This window comes from Lissotriton vulgaris, chromosome 2_1 (genome assembly GCF_964263255.1).
Source record: "Lissotriton vulgaris chromosome 2_1, aLisVul1.2, whole genome shotgun sequence".
NCBI lineage: Eukaryota > Metazoa > Chordata > Amphibia > Caudata > Salamandridae > Lissotriton > Lissotriton vulgaris.
This window is the reverse complement of record NC_141687.1, coordinates 1587628284-1587647646: the sequence shown is the minus strand read 5'-3', so window position 1 is coordinate 1587647646 and position 19363 is coordinate 1587628284. Positions and strand designations below refer to the sequence as shown.

At 42.2% G+C, this 19363-nt stretch overlaps 1 protein-coding gene across 1 annotated transcript in view; it reads left to right on the top strand.

The window, feature by feature from the left end:
• LRP1B (LDL receptor related protein 1B) overlaps window positions 1-19363 on the top strand; it is a 3669685-nt gene that overhangs the window by 1578063 nt on the left and 2072259 nt on the right. Inside the window, exons 13-14 of the mRNA XM_086955170.1 lie at window positions 1856-2075; window positions 7551-7740. Of these exons, the coding sequence (XP_086811296.1) occupies window positions 1856-2075; window positions 7551-7740 (410 nt within the window). The remainder of the gene's footprint in view (window positions 1-1855; window positions 2076-7550; window positions 7741-19363) is intronic.

Sequence of the window (19363 nt, the reverse complement as noted above, 5' to 3'; positions counted from 1 at the left end):
TATGTGAAGAATGGTAAATGTATACTTACTTATTTGCATTTACCTTCTCGATATTTTGTTCCTCAATATTCTTGGCATGATGTGCTGTCCACACAATATTTTTGTTTCGATATTCTGTCAGTGATCTGACTCACACAGCAGTGGGGATCGAGAGATACTCACTGACTGTCATCTCCCTTATAGCAGCTTCTAAAACAGGATTCTGGAATTTCTGGAACCAGCTATGAGGAGCTACTTTGACACCAACTTGATGGAACAAACCCACTGACTGCTGAGAAGAGGCACTGTATTTTCTCTTGCTCCAAGGACTGGTTGCCTAAGAGAAGATATGCCTTGAGAAGCTCTGCAGAAAGAACTAAATTCAGCCTACCATAGCTCACTGGAGGAACTACTCCACTGGACTATGTAATGAGACCTTGTGACCCTGGATCCACCAGCTCCCTGAATCCATGTTGGTATATGAGCACCCAGAACCGCTTGCCCTTACTGGTCTGTAGTGGATTGTGGAAATGTTTGGCAAGACCCCCAGTCCCCCAAAGTAAGAAGGACAGTCCAGAACAAAGGGCGCTTCTGAAAACTTGAGCCTTATAGAACAACAATAGCCATTGGTGTTTGTTCCTCAAGAATACAAAGCATTTAAGAAAGTTTGGTTCCACATTGAGATCGCACCAGCAATTGCTAATCTCTACCACCCACCCGGCGTAGGCTCTTCATTTTATTTGTGTTGTATGCTTGAATTTGGGCCTGAGGAAGATCCATGGTAGGAGTGTATCCTGTCTCTGATCACAGCAAGTGGAGAATGCCTTCCCTTATCTATTCCTAGGTAGCCTCATCTCTGTAATACAGATGCACAGCAGCGCACTGCAGCAAGAGTTGTAGATGTCAGAGACAGTAAACAAATTGGCTGGGTCAAACCAGAGTGTTCACAGCTTCTCCTCATGGGTTGTGCAGGAAAGCTGCCAAAAGCAGTGGCGTGGGGTCCACAACCCAGCCACCAGAATAAAACATTGTGTGAAGAATGCTAGTGTTTGGAAAATGTGTCACTTTTCAAAGAAGCAGTACTAGTTCAGGAACCAGTGGTTTAAATGTGAGTTCCTAAGGATATGTATCCACCGGAATAGCCTGGAGTAGCGAAGATGGTTCTCCTACACACCTGTATATCCCCATTTATAACTATGTACATGAGTGTTGTCTTCTGACTTTTATGTATAATAATGAATAGTATGTTGTGATTTAAACAATGCTTCTTTATATGCAAAATCAGTAGCTGAACAATGATTTATCAATGGCTGTTGCATTTTTCATTGTTTTCTGGGTTTTGTTCCACCGTACCCGTTATACTGCTAATGGGGAGTACTTATCGAATTGTGTTGAACAGCAAGGTACAACTTATACTACAATTTGAGAACATTGACACATTGTTACCTTGGGACGTCTTAAAAAGTGCACAAAGTCACAATTTTCTGAAAAAAAAGTGGTGTGCTGATATTTCACATTCAATATAAACTTAACACTGAAAAGCATAATACAAAAGTATACAATTTGAACAGCAGCACATCCTAAATATAATTCCTACTTGATATGCTTTTTTTTAAACTAAAAAGTGCAATAACGCAATACATACCTCAATAACATGGTGCAACTGAAGCAAAATGGAGGAATTAAGCAAACCCTTTCCTTATGCAAAATCTTGGTAGACAAAAACATATTTTTATCTCTACCATAAATGGACCTGATTTGCGTGTTTTATTAGCGGCAGCCATTAATCAAATATGTCCTTTTAGGTTCTGTAGCATTTTGCGATCTTATGAGATGTGTATACTTTTTTCTAAGAGACTGTCTTTTTTTTAAATAGATGGATGTATTGGACCGACTGGGAGGAAGACGAAATAGACCACAATGTTGGGAGGATTGAAAAGGCATGGATGGATGGTTTCAACAGACAAATATTTGTGACATCAAAGATGCTCTGGCCAAATGGCCTGACGCTAGACTATGACAGTGGCATTCTATATTGGTGTGATGCCTATTATGACCACATTGAAATGATATTTTTAAATGGATCCAACAGACAGGTAAATGGGAATTATGTTCTACAACCTTGTGGACTTGAATTTGCCATTTTTCACACTTAAGATTTTGCTTTGCAGACCGCACAATGTAATTTGTTTTATTTATTTATTTATGTACATATCTCCATTCAGCCGTATTCCTTAGTGTACTACCCTCCACCCTGCCCCTCCCTGCCCCACCGCCCGCAGCACTCCCTCTAGGAGCTGCTACTGAATGAATGTTTATATAATATGAATATAAATTTAAAAATAATCTCCTCTACGGCCTACATTATTAATGTAGATGTAGTTTTATTTCTATTTTAAGAAACTGATGGTATCACTCTGTAGCATTTCCTTACAAAAAATCCCCCTCCCCAATTGAACCTGTATTGCTTTTAATTAGCATCAACAGCAGCTGTGGTTATAGAAAATTATAGCAAATATTGAGTTTCCACTTTGATATCAAAAACATGTATTAACAACTTCAAAACTTGATGATCGTGAAGTACAAATTAATCACACAAATATTAATATATGGTGCATAAGTATGGCAAATGCTTGATTGCACACACTGTCAATGTTTTACAAAATAAATATCATTTTTAATGTATTTAAAAGAAAAACAAACCTCTTATAGCCTTGCTTCACACATTCAACCATTTGTGTATTCAGACTTATCCCTAACATCATATTCAACATCATCATCATCAAAGTATCTTTATTCGGCCAAAGCCATATAAGCATAATATCAGCAAGAAAATACAAAGAATGTACATTTCAACAAAGGCATAGAATCCCTCAATGGTAGATAAGGAACTCATGTGCAGTTCACAGTGCATGTATATCACTGGTTGTTAAAATTCATATTGTTTCCATAATAAGCAAGAAATGACAAAAATGTATATAGCAGGTTGTTCAGATTCATATTATTTCCTAATAGTACCTGCCACTCTAAAAAAAATCAACAATGCATAATTAATATCTGGTGATCCCAGACACTGCAAAAACACAGGACCATCCTTATAGTGTCTCAGGTTTGTTTTTCGCAAAATGAGGACCAAAAAGGAAAGCCTCAGAGCTGAGTGCAAGGTGCAAAAGAGTACAATGTGACTAGTGCTTTATGTAGAAACATTATCATGGGGGAAGGACATGTTGCCAAATCCCTTACAAATGAAAAGTGAATTTAGAGTGCAGTGTGCCTAACTTGAAAAGTGTAGAATAATTAACGCTGAGTGTGGTTTATATTCCATTATAAGTAGAACTCCATGATCCTTATTGTTGACACTGTTGAATATTTGACAACCAATTGTTTGGCCTGTGTATTCTGTAGCTGTGAGCTCATACAATGGTCAAAGTAGTGTTGGTTAACCAGTTCTTTATATTCAGGCTTGATTTTAAGAATTTTTTTTATAGTTCTGAGAGATCTATAGTCTTGAAAGTTTCCCTCGGAAAGGAGAGTCAGGGAATCTGGTCTGCCCTGTCAAGTGACAGACACTCAGTAATGCAAGTTCTTAAAAGCCCAGCCTCTGGGGTTTCCCAACATTTGATCCACAATAGAAGTGGTGCAAGCCCAATCGATTCCTCCAGGTATGGCATTCCAAGTTCCTCATGGCATATGAGTGTGGCAGTGCCCCCAGGATTTGACATTTATATATGCAAGAAACAGTTTCAAGTCTTTGGAGGACCCCTTCTTTGCAGTAGCCCTTTGCTAAGTGAGAATCCCCCAAATGCTTGGACCACCACAGGTCGCAATATGTTTTTGGAAAATGTACCTGAAGGTCCAAGTCATTCGTGTGGGTTAAAAATACATCTAAAAGGGTCTGTAGGATATTTCCTGTGTGGGCAATGAGCACCTTATCATCAGAGTATAAATAAATGCGTGTACATTTGTTTCCCATACATGACATCTCCTTTCCATTTTTCGTTAGGTGTTATCCCATTTATGCAAAGCAAGAAATGAAAAGAATCCAGGATATACCCTCTCCTAACACCCTGGGTGGAGTTAATATGGGGTAGCATTTGCCTGAGGGGCTGTAACACACTCTTTCTGTAAAGGTCTGATGTAAGCGCCTGATAAGGGTGAGAAGTTCTTTCTCAACGCCCATCCTGCCCACCATATCCCATAGCTTAGAGTAATTCACTAGGTACCTAACATCATAATAAAATGTTTAAAATAATCCATGTTTTAAGTGTTTTAGTGTGTTTGATCAGTTCTTTCCGAAATGTTGGTTAACATTCAAGGGATCTAAAAAGGATTGACATGCGTTTTGGAGGCCACTTCATTTATACTATCACCTTCTTCTGGACCAAACTGCAGCGCTCTATACATTGAGCAATTAGGACTTGAGGCTCTAAGTTTTCGCTTGATCTTCCACCTCACTAGACCCATACAGAGTTATTGGTAGGAGATCTAGGGTGTGCTCTATATTTTCTAAAGTCTGGGTGATTATATAAGCTATCATATCAAGGCTGCTTACTTCCAGAGCTGCAAATATTCTTTCATTTAGTGTTGTTATTCTGTAGAAGAGCATTTATTTCCCTAATGTATGATCTCAATACATTTTGCATTGCTTTCTCCCTGGCAGCTTCCTTTTAATTCTGCAGCATACCATGACCTGCTTTACATTTTTTTAAAGGGTAAACTCACCAGAGTCCATTGCAAAATGTCATACTCTGGTGCTTTTAGGGTGCTTGCCGGTTTTCAATGTGGTGGATTATGAGTTTCCCTGATTATTTGATGGCAATTTTACTGGAATTTGGTTGTCTTAGTTTTACTCCTTCCTAGTCAATTGTAGTGCACAGTCTGTGCTGGGAAATGTGCTGAGGGCAAAGGCTGCAGATGTTTCGTAAGCCTTAGCTCCTGTCACATTCACTTTCTCTCATCTTGATAATGCTTGAAGGAAATCTTGTTTGGGATTAATCTGGTGGTGGAGTCCATAATTTCTGTTCATTGCAGATGACTTGCAGTTACAGATTGAGGTTAGCTTGAATGGTACCCAATATGACAACCTGCAAGGGTGATTAGAAGAGATTTGTAAATAATTGAGCATCAGATAGTTTAACCTCAATAAGTCAATGATATTAACCATGATGTTCCAAGAAGATGCCAGCGATGAAGCACTGATAAAATGTATAGCTTTCCTGACTTGTTAGTCCATCATCCCAATGGGCAAGATAAAAACATCTTGGAATGTATCTACCTATGAATTAATTAGTATTCATCAAGTTAATGAATTAGTGACAAGTATTTATATTTTCATCTTTCTGTTCTGGTGAAGATGGTCAACCTTATGCTTACACAATTGAAATCAGGAGCAGTGGGGACTTGAGCAAACCCAGAATTAGAATGTTGGCAACGTACTTATTTGAGGAATAAACTGCTAGTTATTACAAATGAAGATGTGAGGCTAGGACTTGTAAAATTGGTTGTGTATTTGCAAAGCATTCACTTTGTCCTTGACTAAGGATCAAGATCGCTGTATGAGTTAATGTTCTCTGCTTCATCCACTGGAGAATCTGTTGTGAACAACATGGGTATCAGGACGAAATGTTATGCCCAATGGCCCATTTTAGAGCATTGAACTCTGGTGGCAAACAGGTGGAAGTTCCAACCAGATCAGATACCACTGGCAGACACTAGAGAAAAGAAGCTTCTCTTTCCTATCCCTAAGATAGTAGGATGGTCTTCCAGATGAAACTAAAGAAGAAACCCACCAGTATGTTTATCTGTTGTCCAAATGTTTCTTTCAGATAGTGGATAGATTGAGATCACTGTTAGGATGGTGTGCATCTAGGGGCAGATTTATGTTAACTGGCGCATCCCCAGGGATGCGCCAGTTAACATGCGCCACAGTGCGCCACAGCTATGCCACCCATGGTGCGCCGCATTTACAATGCGGCGCACCATGGTGCAAAAACGGCCCAGATGCGTGACGCATCTGTGCCGGAAATGTGGCGCATTGCTGGAGCTGCGTCGCAAGCGCGACGCAGCTCCAGCAAGGCTCAGGGGTGCCCCATCTTCACAATGCTGCGTCAAGACCTACCCTGCTTCAAGCAGGCGCAGGGTTTTGCCGCAGCATTGGCCTGAAAGTGACTGAGTGAAATCTCCTAGATTTCACTCAGCCACTTTCAGGAGGCGTTCCTGCGCAGGAACGCCCCCCCTGCGCAGGAACGCCTCCTTATAGCGCAGGGCTTTACAACGTGACGCATCTCCTAGATGCGTCACGTTGTAAATAGGGCGCATTGTTTGCGCCGCCGTTGCGTCAAATAAAGTGACGCAATTGCGGCGCAAAGAGGCGCAAGGGCATCATAAATCTGCCCCATTATGTTTCCGATAAAACTGGTATTTTGCTGACAAAAATAAAATAATAGTGCATGCAATACACACGTTATTTCAAACAATCAATATATCACATCCTCACCAAAAGCATTCAGTGAACTGCTGACATTGAGGGTCTTATTACGATGCCAGTCGGACTCGCGTCCGACCAACATCGTTACGGAATGGAAACCACCTGACTAGTAGTCAGAAACCACCTGACTAGTAGCTGTTATAGTTAGATGGACATTTCACTCGTACAAAATCATTGAAATTCCTCCGATATAGTTAGTTGTACTCACTATATCTCGCGCACCTGCAATCCACTGCTGATGGTGTCACACATTACATCATTCATGACATGGTCAGTGACATGCCCATGAGGCAGTTCTAATCATCCATTTTTCCATTGCAGCTGGAAAAAGGCTGCAGCACAAGCTGCATTAAAAAAAAATGATGTTTCAGACATCTATGCACCATATGCCAGGCACAATGTGGTCCCGGGTACACAGGGTATGGATGTTTGAATTGTCATAATATGATCGTAAATAGTACCCAACTGTGACTAATATGTCACTGTTTAACTTGTGTTCTTCATTCATCTAATATCATTGTTAGTCGTGACATTTTAAAAGTGAATTATTAACTTTAATAATACTTTCCTATTACGTAATGTGAAAGATTCAGAGTGTTTCAAATGTAACACCACCTAACATGGGCATAAAAAGTAATCATGTGAGATACTATTCACGGGTTGTTTTTTCAACCTAAAATGGGTCTTAGAGTGGCATTTTACATTAAATGAGAAATAGGATACTATGAAGACAATGAACTCAAAGGGTGCCTGGTCATTTTTTTAATAATCTCCTTTGACCTCATTTTTTTCCTTTTTCTGACCACAGCGTCTTTATTATGTATGATATAATTTTCTTGATTTAAGGCTATTTTATTGGGGGTACTGTACCTCACTGAATTATGTGAATTAATAATTGAACTATGTATATATTATGCATGGGGGTCTTGCCGCATAACCTAATGAGAAAGTATCCAGAATGCCCCAAGTATTCTATTTCGTATTTTCATAGCAGCTCAGACCATTGGTTGCAATGCACTTCCTATTATACAAGTGAGAAAAAAAGATGTCCCCCTGGTCACTTATCATGTTCTATTTATTGCAGGTAGTGTGCAGCGGGAAGGAGTTAAATCATCCATTTGGGCTGTCTCATCATGAGAACTATATTTTCTGGACAGATTATATGAATGGCTCAATTTTTCAACTGGATTTGACTACAAGAAATGTAACTCTTCTAAGACGTGAAAGACCACCATTGTTTGGACTTCAAATTTATGATCCACGGAAACAACAAGGTATTGTAAAGAAAGAGGAATTGATTGCCTCGGATAGAAATGTTACAATCCTTATGCTATGCAGTTTTTTTCTCAGCTGTCTCTAAATCGTTTCTGAATTAATATCACAAACATGTAAATTACATTGTTAAAATAAATAAAGCATTTGGAAGTCAAAATTAAATCCATTATGTATATAGCTTGTGTATGTAACACTACAACTTTGAGACAATCAGAAAATTAGGGAAAATAATTGGAATCCACGTGGCACAAATGCATTTTTTACACCTGCGTGTTCTTGTACCTGATTTTGCACTAGAAGTCCCAATAATTTCCTTATCACAAAAGCATTACCTACCATGTTATATCTCATGCCATAAGATGAACAAACAGATGCAGTTTATCGATCATCTCATTACTCACTGAATTGCCCAACAGGGAGCCATTTCAAGTGACGGAAAGGTCACAGAGGACATGGCTACTTACTTTTGTATTTGTATCACTAATTACAAATAGATGCTTTCCTCTCTAACAGAACTTAAATTGTATGTCAAGCACTCTGCACACACTGGTATATGGCAAGCCCTGGTGGACAGCCAGCCTTCGACATTTTTAGACATGCTTACACACTCGACAGACAGTGTTGCATTTTATAAGGCTAGTTGGAAGCATGAAGGGGACGCGGGTGTTTTTGTTAATGTAGCCAATATCAATATATTTATCTGTTTCTTGTAAGATTTTCGATTGGGAAAGAGCGAGTGGAAATATGAGTCATTTATATTTTTCTTTGTTTTACATAGGAAACAAGAACGAGTTATTCTACTTATTTAATAAAGTAAACGTATGCTTTGGTGGGGGAGCATAAAGGAATGAAATGAAAATATATATTCGGGGTCAGATTTATGTTGCCCTTGCGCCGCAATTGCGTCACTTTATTTGACGCAACTGTGGCGCAAACAATGCGCCTTATTTACAACGTGACGCATCTAGGAGATGCATCACGTTGTAAAGCCCTGCGCCATAAGGAGGCGTTCCTGCCCAGGGGGGGGGCGTTCCTGCGCAGGAACGCCTCCTGAAAGTGGCTGAGTGAAATCTATGAGATTTCACTTAGTCACTTTCTGGCCAATGCTGCGTCAAAACCCTGCGCCTGCTTGAAGCAGGCGTAGGTCTTGATGCAGCATTGTGTAGATGGGGCACCCCCGAGCCTTGCTGGAGCTGCGTCGCGCTTGCGACGCAACACCAGCAATGCGCCACATTTCCGGCACAGATGCGTCACGCATCTGTGCAGTTTTTGCACCATGGTGCGCCGCATTATATATGCGGTGCACCATGGTTGGTGTAGCTGTGGCGCACATTAACTGGCTGATCCCTCCGGATGCGCCAGTTAACATAAATCTGCCCCTTAATATATATGGCTTTCGAAGTCTGAGAGTTGAGAGATAATCCTTTTTAACATCTAGAGGAATGTAGAGCAAGATTTCAAGGGGCTTACCGAAATAAAGGACAAATGGTGCAGCAACATGATATAATATTCAGAGCAAATGCTACTTCATGTATGAACTGAAGAGGATGAAAGGTTGAGCTGATCTTACCATGATTAAAACTGGAGATTTTTAGGTCGCACTTGATGCAAGCAGAGTATGCTTAGATTGTAGAATCATCCTGTAGGCATTGATGTAAATGATGGTCATATGATTGAATAAGTGATGATATGATAAAAGTCATTTTTTGGTGTACAATATTCCATGGGCCTCATTTATGAGGCCCCTTGCGCCATCGGAACTTCACTTTTCAGGAAGATCCGTGGCGCAGAAGCCTGCGTGGTATTTATCAGGCAGCAGTACGCCAGTTTTTGTGGCGTACTGCTGCCTGATAAATATCAGTCCCTTTAACGCAGTGTTCTGCGTTAAAGGGGCGTGCAATGGGTGTTGCTGGGGGCGTTCCCAGCAACATCCATGGCCTTTTGACACTGCCCCAGATTTACCAGAAATCGTAACTCTGAAGCAGTGCCAAAAGCTTACGCCTCCCCAGGGGAGGCGTAAGGGAGGCGCAACAGGGAGAAATGTCTTTATTTCTCCTCGTTTTTCCTTTTTCTATGTGTGCTGCATTCTACAGCACACATAGAAAGAGGAAAAGCCTCTTGTGATTATTTTTGTACAGAAAGGTTTCCCTTCCTGTACAAAAATAATCTTCCCCGCAACGCAGGCACCCTTGCACCATTGTGCAAGGCTGCCTGCGCTGGCGCAGGCAGCCCATTGTGCGCCGGCGCAGGGGAAAAGGACAGGAATGCGCCGTATCTTATAGATACAGCGCATTTCTGCCCTTTTCTTTTGCCGTAGGGAAGCGCAGCAGGAAGGCCTGCTGCGCTTCCCTACGGCAAAAAGTCATAAATGAGGCCCCATGTGTTCAATGTCTGCCATGCCTTGCTTTTCCCTGGGCATATGGTGGAAGTGACTATTCTACATAGGATGTACCTGAGAATAGGACAGTAATTACTGGTTAATTTGTACGGTAGACCGAGACCTCAGGGTGTGTGATAACAATAATGACTCTGTTATGCTAGCCTGGGCTATTAAGCCATTCACTTGCATAATGTAAATGTATTTATATAGCGCAAATCACTGACCGAGGTCGGTATCTAAGCGCTTGCTTAGGGAACCCGTCCTGGTATTCCCCTGTGAGATAACCCTGGCAGGGTATCCACAAGGTGAAAGCCAGGCATCCCGCCACGAGGGGCCGTTGTGGAGATTAAGCAAGCTATTGCCCAGAGTCGCAGAGTGTGAACCCGTGAGTCGAGAAGGCACGGGAGCGAGAATTATCGAGTCCGTGGAATTTTTTAGCCCAAGACCCGCCGAGGCGGGGAATTGAACCCTGGTCCAGGGCCGATCTCAGTTTCCGGGTCTGCCGCCTCTAACCCCTGAGCCACATAATAATGTGGTAACTGGAAAAAATATGTCAATGGTTGACATTTAGTGGGATACATGAGAACATGATGGCAGAACCTACCACAGGATATGGTTGCAGAGCACGCCATTAACATGAATGGCATGATGGGGTAAAAGACACATAATGCCAATGGCTGACATGCGATTGGGTATCTGGTGACCTGCAGGCCAATGTTAAGTATGCTGTGGTATCTGTCCATTTAATGACAATAACTGGAATGTCACTTATTTATTTATTACATATAATTCGGCACTCAAGAAAACAGTAATTGCTTTTTTCGAAAATGATAAAAATTATATTTATGTCACAAAATGAGCACATTTGATAGAAAGTCTGGGATTTGGGAAGAAAATAACTGTATTTTTTTAAATATTTAACTGTCAAGATATTTGTGATGACACAGTTAATACATTTGCTGAAAATAGCCTTCGTATATTTTGAAACTACTTGATCTAGTGAAAACTGGAAGCTGAGGCTTTGAACAAGAACTCGTTTATTTATGAAATATAAAATCTGATATTTCAGACAAAGTTATTGTATTTTTTTTGAAAATGCTAAAATGATGTAAAAGCAAAATATAGGTTCAGAGACTTAAAGTGACATCTGGTTTTTGGTGACCGAAATGGCTTATTTTCTGAAAAAGAAAATTTGCTATTTGGGGTCAAATGAGTTTCAATATTGGAAATGACTGCTTGACATTTTGGAAAATATTATTACAAGGCAATATCTGAGCCATGGTTAATACTGATCTGGAGGCACTGTTTGCTAATGTACTGGTATCTAGTCCATAGGCGCTTAGGAAACTCATAATAGCTAATGAGATACTAGTTTTTCAGATTTGTGTAATGTAATCTATGTGACCGTGGCCTGAAGCTGTTCACAGTTCTATAATCTCAGTATTTCTCGTTCTTCGTTAGAATACCACAGGGATGATTCTCTGTTTCCTAAAGGCATTACATTGTAAGATATATTTGACCTTTATTATCATGTCTTTTCCCTCTTATATGGCTTATAATCTATTAGCAATATGCTAGAAAGGAAAATCAAAAGAAAGGGAAGCTAGAGTAATAGCGAGGAGTATTATCAAAGCCAATAGGTTTCACCTGCGAGAGAGCTATTGAAGGTACCGATTTTTTTTTAGATATGTTGTGCAGCAGTGTGGCTGTCGTGCAGAAAGTCTGAAATATAAAAAGAAAATCCTGTCTGCCTCATATGCTTCTTCTATTGCGGTTGGGGTGGGAGGCAACAGGATTGGGGATGTATTGGAGGGCAAGAGAGATGGAAGGTGTGTGTAACAAGCACAGTAATATCATAACAATACATGATATCAGAGTTTGTTTATTTCGGGGCGGGACTGAGAGCCAACAGAGAGGGAAGAGTTTGATAGGAACATACAAGGAAGAGGGGAGAATAGTGGACAACCCAGACAACAGTGGGCGGGGAGAACCAGGTGCAAGCAAACAGACAATGGAGAGAGGGAGCAGATGGGGCAACCAGATGGACAGAGGAGGGTCAATGGGCAGGAGGAAGACAGAGGGAGGCAGGTACACGAGGGATACAGCTGAAAAAGACTCACTCTCTCAGAGTTGGGGAAAGACACAAGTGATGTGTACATGCTACAGAGTAGGGACAAACACATTAAGAATGTGGAAGCCTAGGGCAGCTAGCCATTAACCCCTTCGATGCTGATGACGAGCTCAGCTCGTCATCAGCCACGGGTGGCGTGTGCTGATGACGAGCTGAGCTCGTCATGAACAATGGGGTACGATGAGCATCAGCACAGTGCAAAAATCACTGCAGCAGCGATGCGGTTAAGAAGCAAGAGGCCTCTGAGAGCTAGCAATACGGTTTAAAGAGCCTCTCGGTGAGACGTAAAAATGGAAAAGTAAAGTATCTCCTTTAAAAGGAAAGGGCTCTTTGGAAGTGAGAGCTGAAGCAATAGCTAAGGCATGTTCTTTTCATGCACCAATGGTCTTTCAACTACGGTGAAGCAGTACTGGGTGGCCTCAGAGATATGTTAGAATTGACCAGAGTGAATCTGAGGCACATTGAGCATTGGGTCTTGTAACTAGCTCATGACCTGTGAGTGTTCTCCTCTAGTGTAAGTGACACAGTGTAGCAACACAAATACCTTATCACTAGGCATCGTCACTCAGCTGTGGCCATTCACCAGTGTTTTGCCACCCTCTTCCATAAATCCTCAGGGTGGGCAAACAGAGAAAGGAGCCTGACCCCCAAACACTTAAAAAGCAGTAAAGCCCCATCGTAAAGTCTGGGCAGAGACAGCTTCAGCTACTTAAGGCAGTGAGAAAGCTGTTCAATTAAGGTATGGAAGCAAATGGATCCTCCTGCATTACATCTAATCTCAGGGATATTGTATCCCTCATTTCAAGCCTTGTGGGAATGTCTCGAAGCTCCTCCCCTTGCCAGAGAGATCCATCTACGTTGAGACTCACCAGTTCTCCATCACTTAGAATACAACAGTGAATTACTTCGCATTGCCTGAATTATGAAATGGCTATTATAACAAAAGTGTTATTACTATGCAAAAGAAGGGGAAAGATAATCTGGGTTTATTCTGTTGTGCCAATAAGGAAATGATTTATTGCTCTCAGTGGTACTCTAGTGTCCGCGCTTCGTCTATCCAGTGATGTCTGTCTTATGAGACTTGGCCAAATGGTGCTCATGAATCGATGTTAGTCATTGCCTCACTTCCTGCTGTGCCCATCCGATGCCCTCATTAATGAAATACGGTGGATAGCCTGGCATGGGATTTCTAGAAGCCAGGCTGGGGGATTGAATGTTTGAGAGATGACCCTTCGCCTTAAAGTGCAGGTTACATGCACCATTCATTCAAATCCTTGGGACTTGACATATTGAAATCAGTGGGTGGAAAGAGCAAGAACATAGATGCACTTGTACAGATGACTGTTTTAAACAGTTCAATAGAAGGTGTCTGGGTCTGACTACTCAATGATGCTCCTGTAGGATAGAATTGAGATGAATTGGCAGAGCATCTATAGGACACTCCAGGGTATAGACGTTCTTTGGATTAGGTTGTGCAGAGAGATGTTTTGCCACACCTTTCAATCCCACCCTGCAGTGGGATGTTTTCTGTTTGAGCTACACGGCAATACTGTCTTTGACATTCAGTTATGGAACAGCTGGGGCTCTGGTTCATGGAGAGAGGTACTTTGGAGGAGTTTTATCTAATCCCTAGCACTTTTTTGCAAGTCACTCTGGGTAATGCTATGAGATATATTGACAGATCTGTGCTTTGGTCCCCTCTCTTGGATATGCAGTGCTTTGTGTGTGGCAGTGCTGCTCTTGCATTCTGGGTACTGCCTGTCACTATGAAGTGCAGTGGCAAAGCTGAATTTAGCACTTCCACTCTTATATACTGGTTTCTGTGGTCAACATGAGTTGCTTTGGCAGTGCTGTATGCAGCACCCCTGCTCTTGTGTACTTGTTGCTGTGGGTCTTCATGAGGTGCTTTGGCAGAGCTCTGTGTTGAGTCCCTGGTACAGGGTGCCACTTCTCACTATTAGAGGAATGTAGGCACCCTGATGTGGATGGTTGGGGCTGTGGTATAAACCAGTAAGCTAAGGTGGGGTGCCAAAAACAGTTCTGCAAAACCAGTGCATAGGGAAGCAGCTGCTTGGTTAATATAAGATCTGCTTTGGAACTAGGCTTCCAGACTACAAATAAAGTGTCAGATGGGAGCTCTGGAATCCATTCTACCCAGGTTGGTGACAGCACCATGCACCTATGATGACTTCAGTAGCGTGGGGAATGCAGTACATGTTTAGTGAGTCATTGCTGCTCTGTGCCATAACCAATATTTAAACCTCAAGGTGTCTCAAAGACAGTTGTGCCACTCAAGGAGTCATTCTGTTGCCATACAGATATGAGGCGGACACGGCTACTAACTTGATGATATCATAATGTGTGCAATGGAGGAAGAAGGACTCCTGGGTTCAAACCAGACCCAAAATTCTGAAGGCCCCTTTCCTGGCATTGCCTGACTCTGGACACCAAGTTCTCCAGAGTCCCATGGGCCTTACATTGCCCTGAGGGGGTCAGTGTCTTAGTTTTGAAATGCATTTAGAGGCGGGGAATGGGAGGTAACCTGGAGGGAGGGAGATGGGAGTCAACATAGGCAACACAATGGGAGAGAGGAAGAGTCAGGGGCAACCCGTACAATGGAATGGGAACAGTCTGGGAGAAAGCACACAGACAACATAAGGTGGTAGTAAGGGGCAGGTGTAAGTTGGCCACAATAGATGGTGGAAGGGAGGGTTGAAGCAAGCAGGTGACTAGCAGAGGGTTAGAGGATGGAAAGAACATGGGTGGGGTAAGTACATGAGGGCGTTTGCTCAAAATGACAAATAAATAAGTAGCACCTAAATAATTAGAAAGTGGGAAGACACAAGTAATGCGTCCATGCTCCAGTGGCGGGACAAACACACAAACACACAAAATGGAAGGAAGCCTATTGCAGCTGATCATTAGGAAGCAAGGAAATGAGAGCGAGTGTCAACAAAGCCAACCAATGTTAAGTACTGGGTGGCTTCTAAACTGACTGTAAGCTAACAATACATCTAGAAGAGACGGTGCATGCAATGTTGAGGCGAGACCTAAAAATATATAAATTAGCAGTTATAGTTGCATAAACCGTTGTCCTGCTTGCCATCATTTGCCCATAATTCTCACTTTAATTCTTTGTGCACACTTTTCACGTACTCTTTTGCACTCATTTTCAGGCTGGTTCTCATTATATGAAATTATGAAATCACAAAATAAAAATATCTGATACCATACGTCTATTTATATCAGCAAATGGAACTGTATAATGTAAATGTACAATATGATAACATGTATATCTAAATGGTCTTGTGGAGAGCTATCAAGCACTCCTGTCAAAGAATTGGCATGCTTGGCAGAAATATTCAATTATTGGCATGGGTATATTTGTAAGTATTATAAGTATTATGCCGTAGCATTCATCAGTTTTTATTTTTCCATGGAGAGAGGTAGACACTTTCCCCGTGACACCCATTTGGGGCAGATGGACATGCTCAGATCAATGGCATGCACTTCAAAAGTCAGACACAGCTAGCTCGCCCTATCTCAAAAGTTTTAAAATTCCCCCTAAACAACACAAAATCCTTTGAATAGAAAAGAATAAATAAGGTTACAGGTCAATTTGTTTAAATTGATCCAGTCACTGGTAATTACTCTGGGCCGTAATCCAACACTTTCGTCTCTTTTTCCACTGTTCCATGTGTGAGAGGAACCAGCCATACCCAAATCTGCCTTGGCCCTTACTCAGGAACACAACAGATGCTGCAGCAGCTCCTGCATTGCTGGGGCCCCAAAGAAATCTTATTTTGGGCGTGTCTCCTCAGCCTTTAAGCCATACTATTGCATGCCGAAATAATTTGTTAAATTGTATGGATTATGAAACTGTAAATTGCTCTGAAAATCCACTCAGCTTTCCAGAGTAGGAAGAAACATATTTATAAAACTATTAAGTAAATATTGCTAGCAGAGTGAACGCTTTGGAAAGTGCATGTCTGGAGTGTAACACAGGCCCCTGCAGCCCCTAGACGCAGTGGAGCCTTTACCCTTTTAAGGGAGCCCACAACCCTTCGGGGGCCCCATTGCGCCCAAGACCAAATAATTTCTGTCCAGTCTGGGAGACTCCAGGACCCCACATCAGATTCTGCATTTCAATCCTTCTTCAATAGAAACAGCCCATCAAAAACTGCCAGGTCTGATCACCTCTGAGCAGAAACACAAACCACCCCAAACTGATTTTTGCTTATTTGGGTGTTGCCAGTAGGTGTGGGAGTCCTCTGGCATAGTGAGCACAAGAGAACTGTCAGGGAATTTCTGTAGCACTGAGGAAAGGAACATGCAATGGGTGGATTTCATGAATTAATCTCAGCTACTGGCAATTAATTAGCATTTAAATTCGGTCAATCACTTTTTTTGCACAACATACCGACGGTAAAAGGAACCAACCATATGCAAATCAGCCTTTGTTCTGCTTTAATTGAGAGTTACAGTCTAGTCTGAACTTCCAGGCCTAAACCCTCAGAAGCGTAAACAGATTAACTTGTGAAACACCTAAAAAATAGTACCATTGTCACGTCATTCTCCGTTAAACACCATAGTATTTGGGAATTTGCAAACCACTCAAGTTAAGAAGGTCGTATTCCTGTTCATTTGAAAAATCACAAAAAACATGATAATTGGCAAACACTTGAGAATCTAAAAATTATCTAAAAATCCCAACAGGAACTACAAGCACTCATTCCATTTACCACTACTGTCATAAAGCCTCCTTTAAATCAGATGTCTCCTTCTCCTAATAACACACTGATCGAACACCACTCAGAATATACATAGATCTTGGCTTTTTCAGTGGGTTCATTCCCAGACTTTTGCTTTATGTCCTCCTATTTTTGTCGGTTTTAGGGCTCTGGGCACTTTAACACTGCTAATCAGTGCTAAAGTGCATATGCTCTCTGTGTAAAGTGTTATTATGGATGGGTGTGTCCATGATTGGCATATTTGATTTACTCAGTCACTAGTAAAGTGCACTGATTGTACCAGGGCTTCTAAATCAAATGTTACTAGTGGGCCGAAGCACTAATTGTGCCACCCACATATGTAGCCCTGAAAAGGTATCTCAGACCTGCCACTGCAGTGTCTGTCCGCAGTTTTGTACTGCCATGTCGAGCTACCAAGTGCATCCACTTGGCAGGCACTATCCATCCCTTTTTTACATGTAATACATCCCTCGGGTAGGCCCAAGGTACCCCCATGTGCAGGGCGCACTGTATGTGAAATGTAGGGCATGTACTGGTGTGCAAGACATTTCCTAATAGTGAAATACTGCCAATTTCGTTTTTCACTATTGAAATGCTATATGTCCCATAGGATAGCATTGGAGATACTTTGTACCATCTTACAAGTTTTACTTCCCATTGGGACAAGATAAAAGAACAACGTTTAGGCTCTCTGAATTGAAGAACACATCTTTTAGTAAAGATGTTTTTTAAATTGTGTGTTTGAAAATGCCACTTTTAGAAAGTAGGCCTTTTCTTGTTTAACCATTCTGTGAGTCTCTGCCTGTTTGTGGATTGACTGTATGGTTTTGAAGTCACAGGGGCTGTGGGTGTACATTCACTGTCGACAGCCACGGGAGGGGGGGGGGTTGAGGTGTGCTTGGCCCTTCCTGGATGATTCAGAGCTGAGCTGAATAGACCTAGGGTGAATTCAGAGTAGTGGGAGGAGTTCCCACCTGAATAGGGCCTGTCATCCTGGCACAATGCTGTCTCCACCCCCTGTGGTCATTCTGCATGGGTGGGGACAGAACTGGTTTGTCTCAGACACCTTTGCACAAAGATGAACAATGACTAAATGTGGTATAAGTGGTGGCCTATAAACCCCAGAACTGGAGATCACTTCTGGACTCGAGAGGAACCTTTGCCATGGAGAAGAGCTGGAGAGCTGCGAGGAGGAGTACTGCACCATTTACTTTGTACTAAGTGTGGTTGGCATGCAGTTGCTGTTCCTGCCAAGGAAAGGACAAAGGCAGAAACTTTGCTGTGAACCTGCTTGACGAAGAATCTCTAAGGGCTTGTGTTGGCTGGCTTCCTGTTTTGAAGTCTCTGGGACACAAAGACTTCACCCCATCTCCCCTGAACTCTTTTGCTGAGAGTTCTGACCTGCTAGGATGTGCCTATTACAGTTTTGGGCCTCTGGAGGTTGTTCATGCTGTTTGGAGCTGGAAGCAACTGTAAAGTAGCAAGAAAACCTGGTTTCTGATGCCATCAGAGACGCCACGGCTACAATGCGACCTGCACCGATGCCTGGGGCACTGCTTTTTAAGTGCACGATGCACTGCTTGGCCTCCACCGCAGCTCTGAAGTGAATCAATCACTGCTGACGCCTACAGTTATCGGCCGTGTCCAATGTCAGAGTTCGCACCGACTTTGTCACCGCCAGCACCTGCATCCAGTTATTGCAATGCTGATAACCACCAAGGGGGACTCTACGAATTTGACGACTTCGTATCGCTTCACTGGAACACTTCACTGCCGAGGCAAATGACTTCCCCAGTCCTGGATTCGACACTTTGCCATTTCGCAGACACGACACCTCACCTCCCTCGTGGTAACCAGGGAACCGGCCTCGACGTCGCCACCGATGCCTCACATCCACAACACCCTGCATCATCATAAACTTCATTATTTAAAGGTACTGTTTGTTTGGGAGTCTGTGTTCCTCCATGCCTGACGCTGTGCATCTTGCGGTGGGTGCAGTACTTTGGATTGTTGCAGTCACAAAGTTGTAATAGCCCCAGGTGGAGCTATTTGGTTTTACCATCGTACTTTTTGCAATTACTGTTTTTACATGCTATTTTAATAGTTGTATGTTGAATTTTTGTCGTTTTGCTCACTGTATTACTGTGTGTTTTGAGCACAAATACTTTACATATTGCCTTTGGGATAAGCCTGTCTGCTCATGCTAGCTACCAAGGGGCTGACCAGGAGTTATCTAGATTGTGTCTCCCGCTTACCGTGACTAGAAGCAAGGGTCCCTACTTGAACAAAGGTACCTACCTCTGCCAACTAGAGACACCCATCTCTGACATATTGTATTCTGTATAACCTCAAATATATGT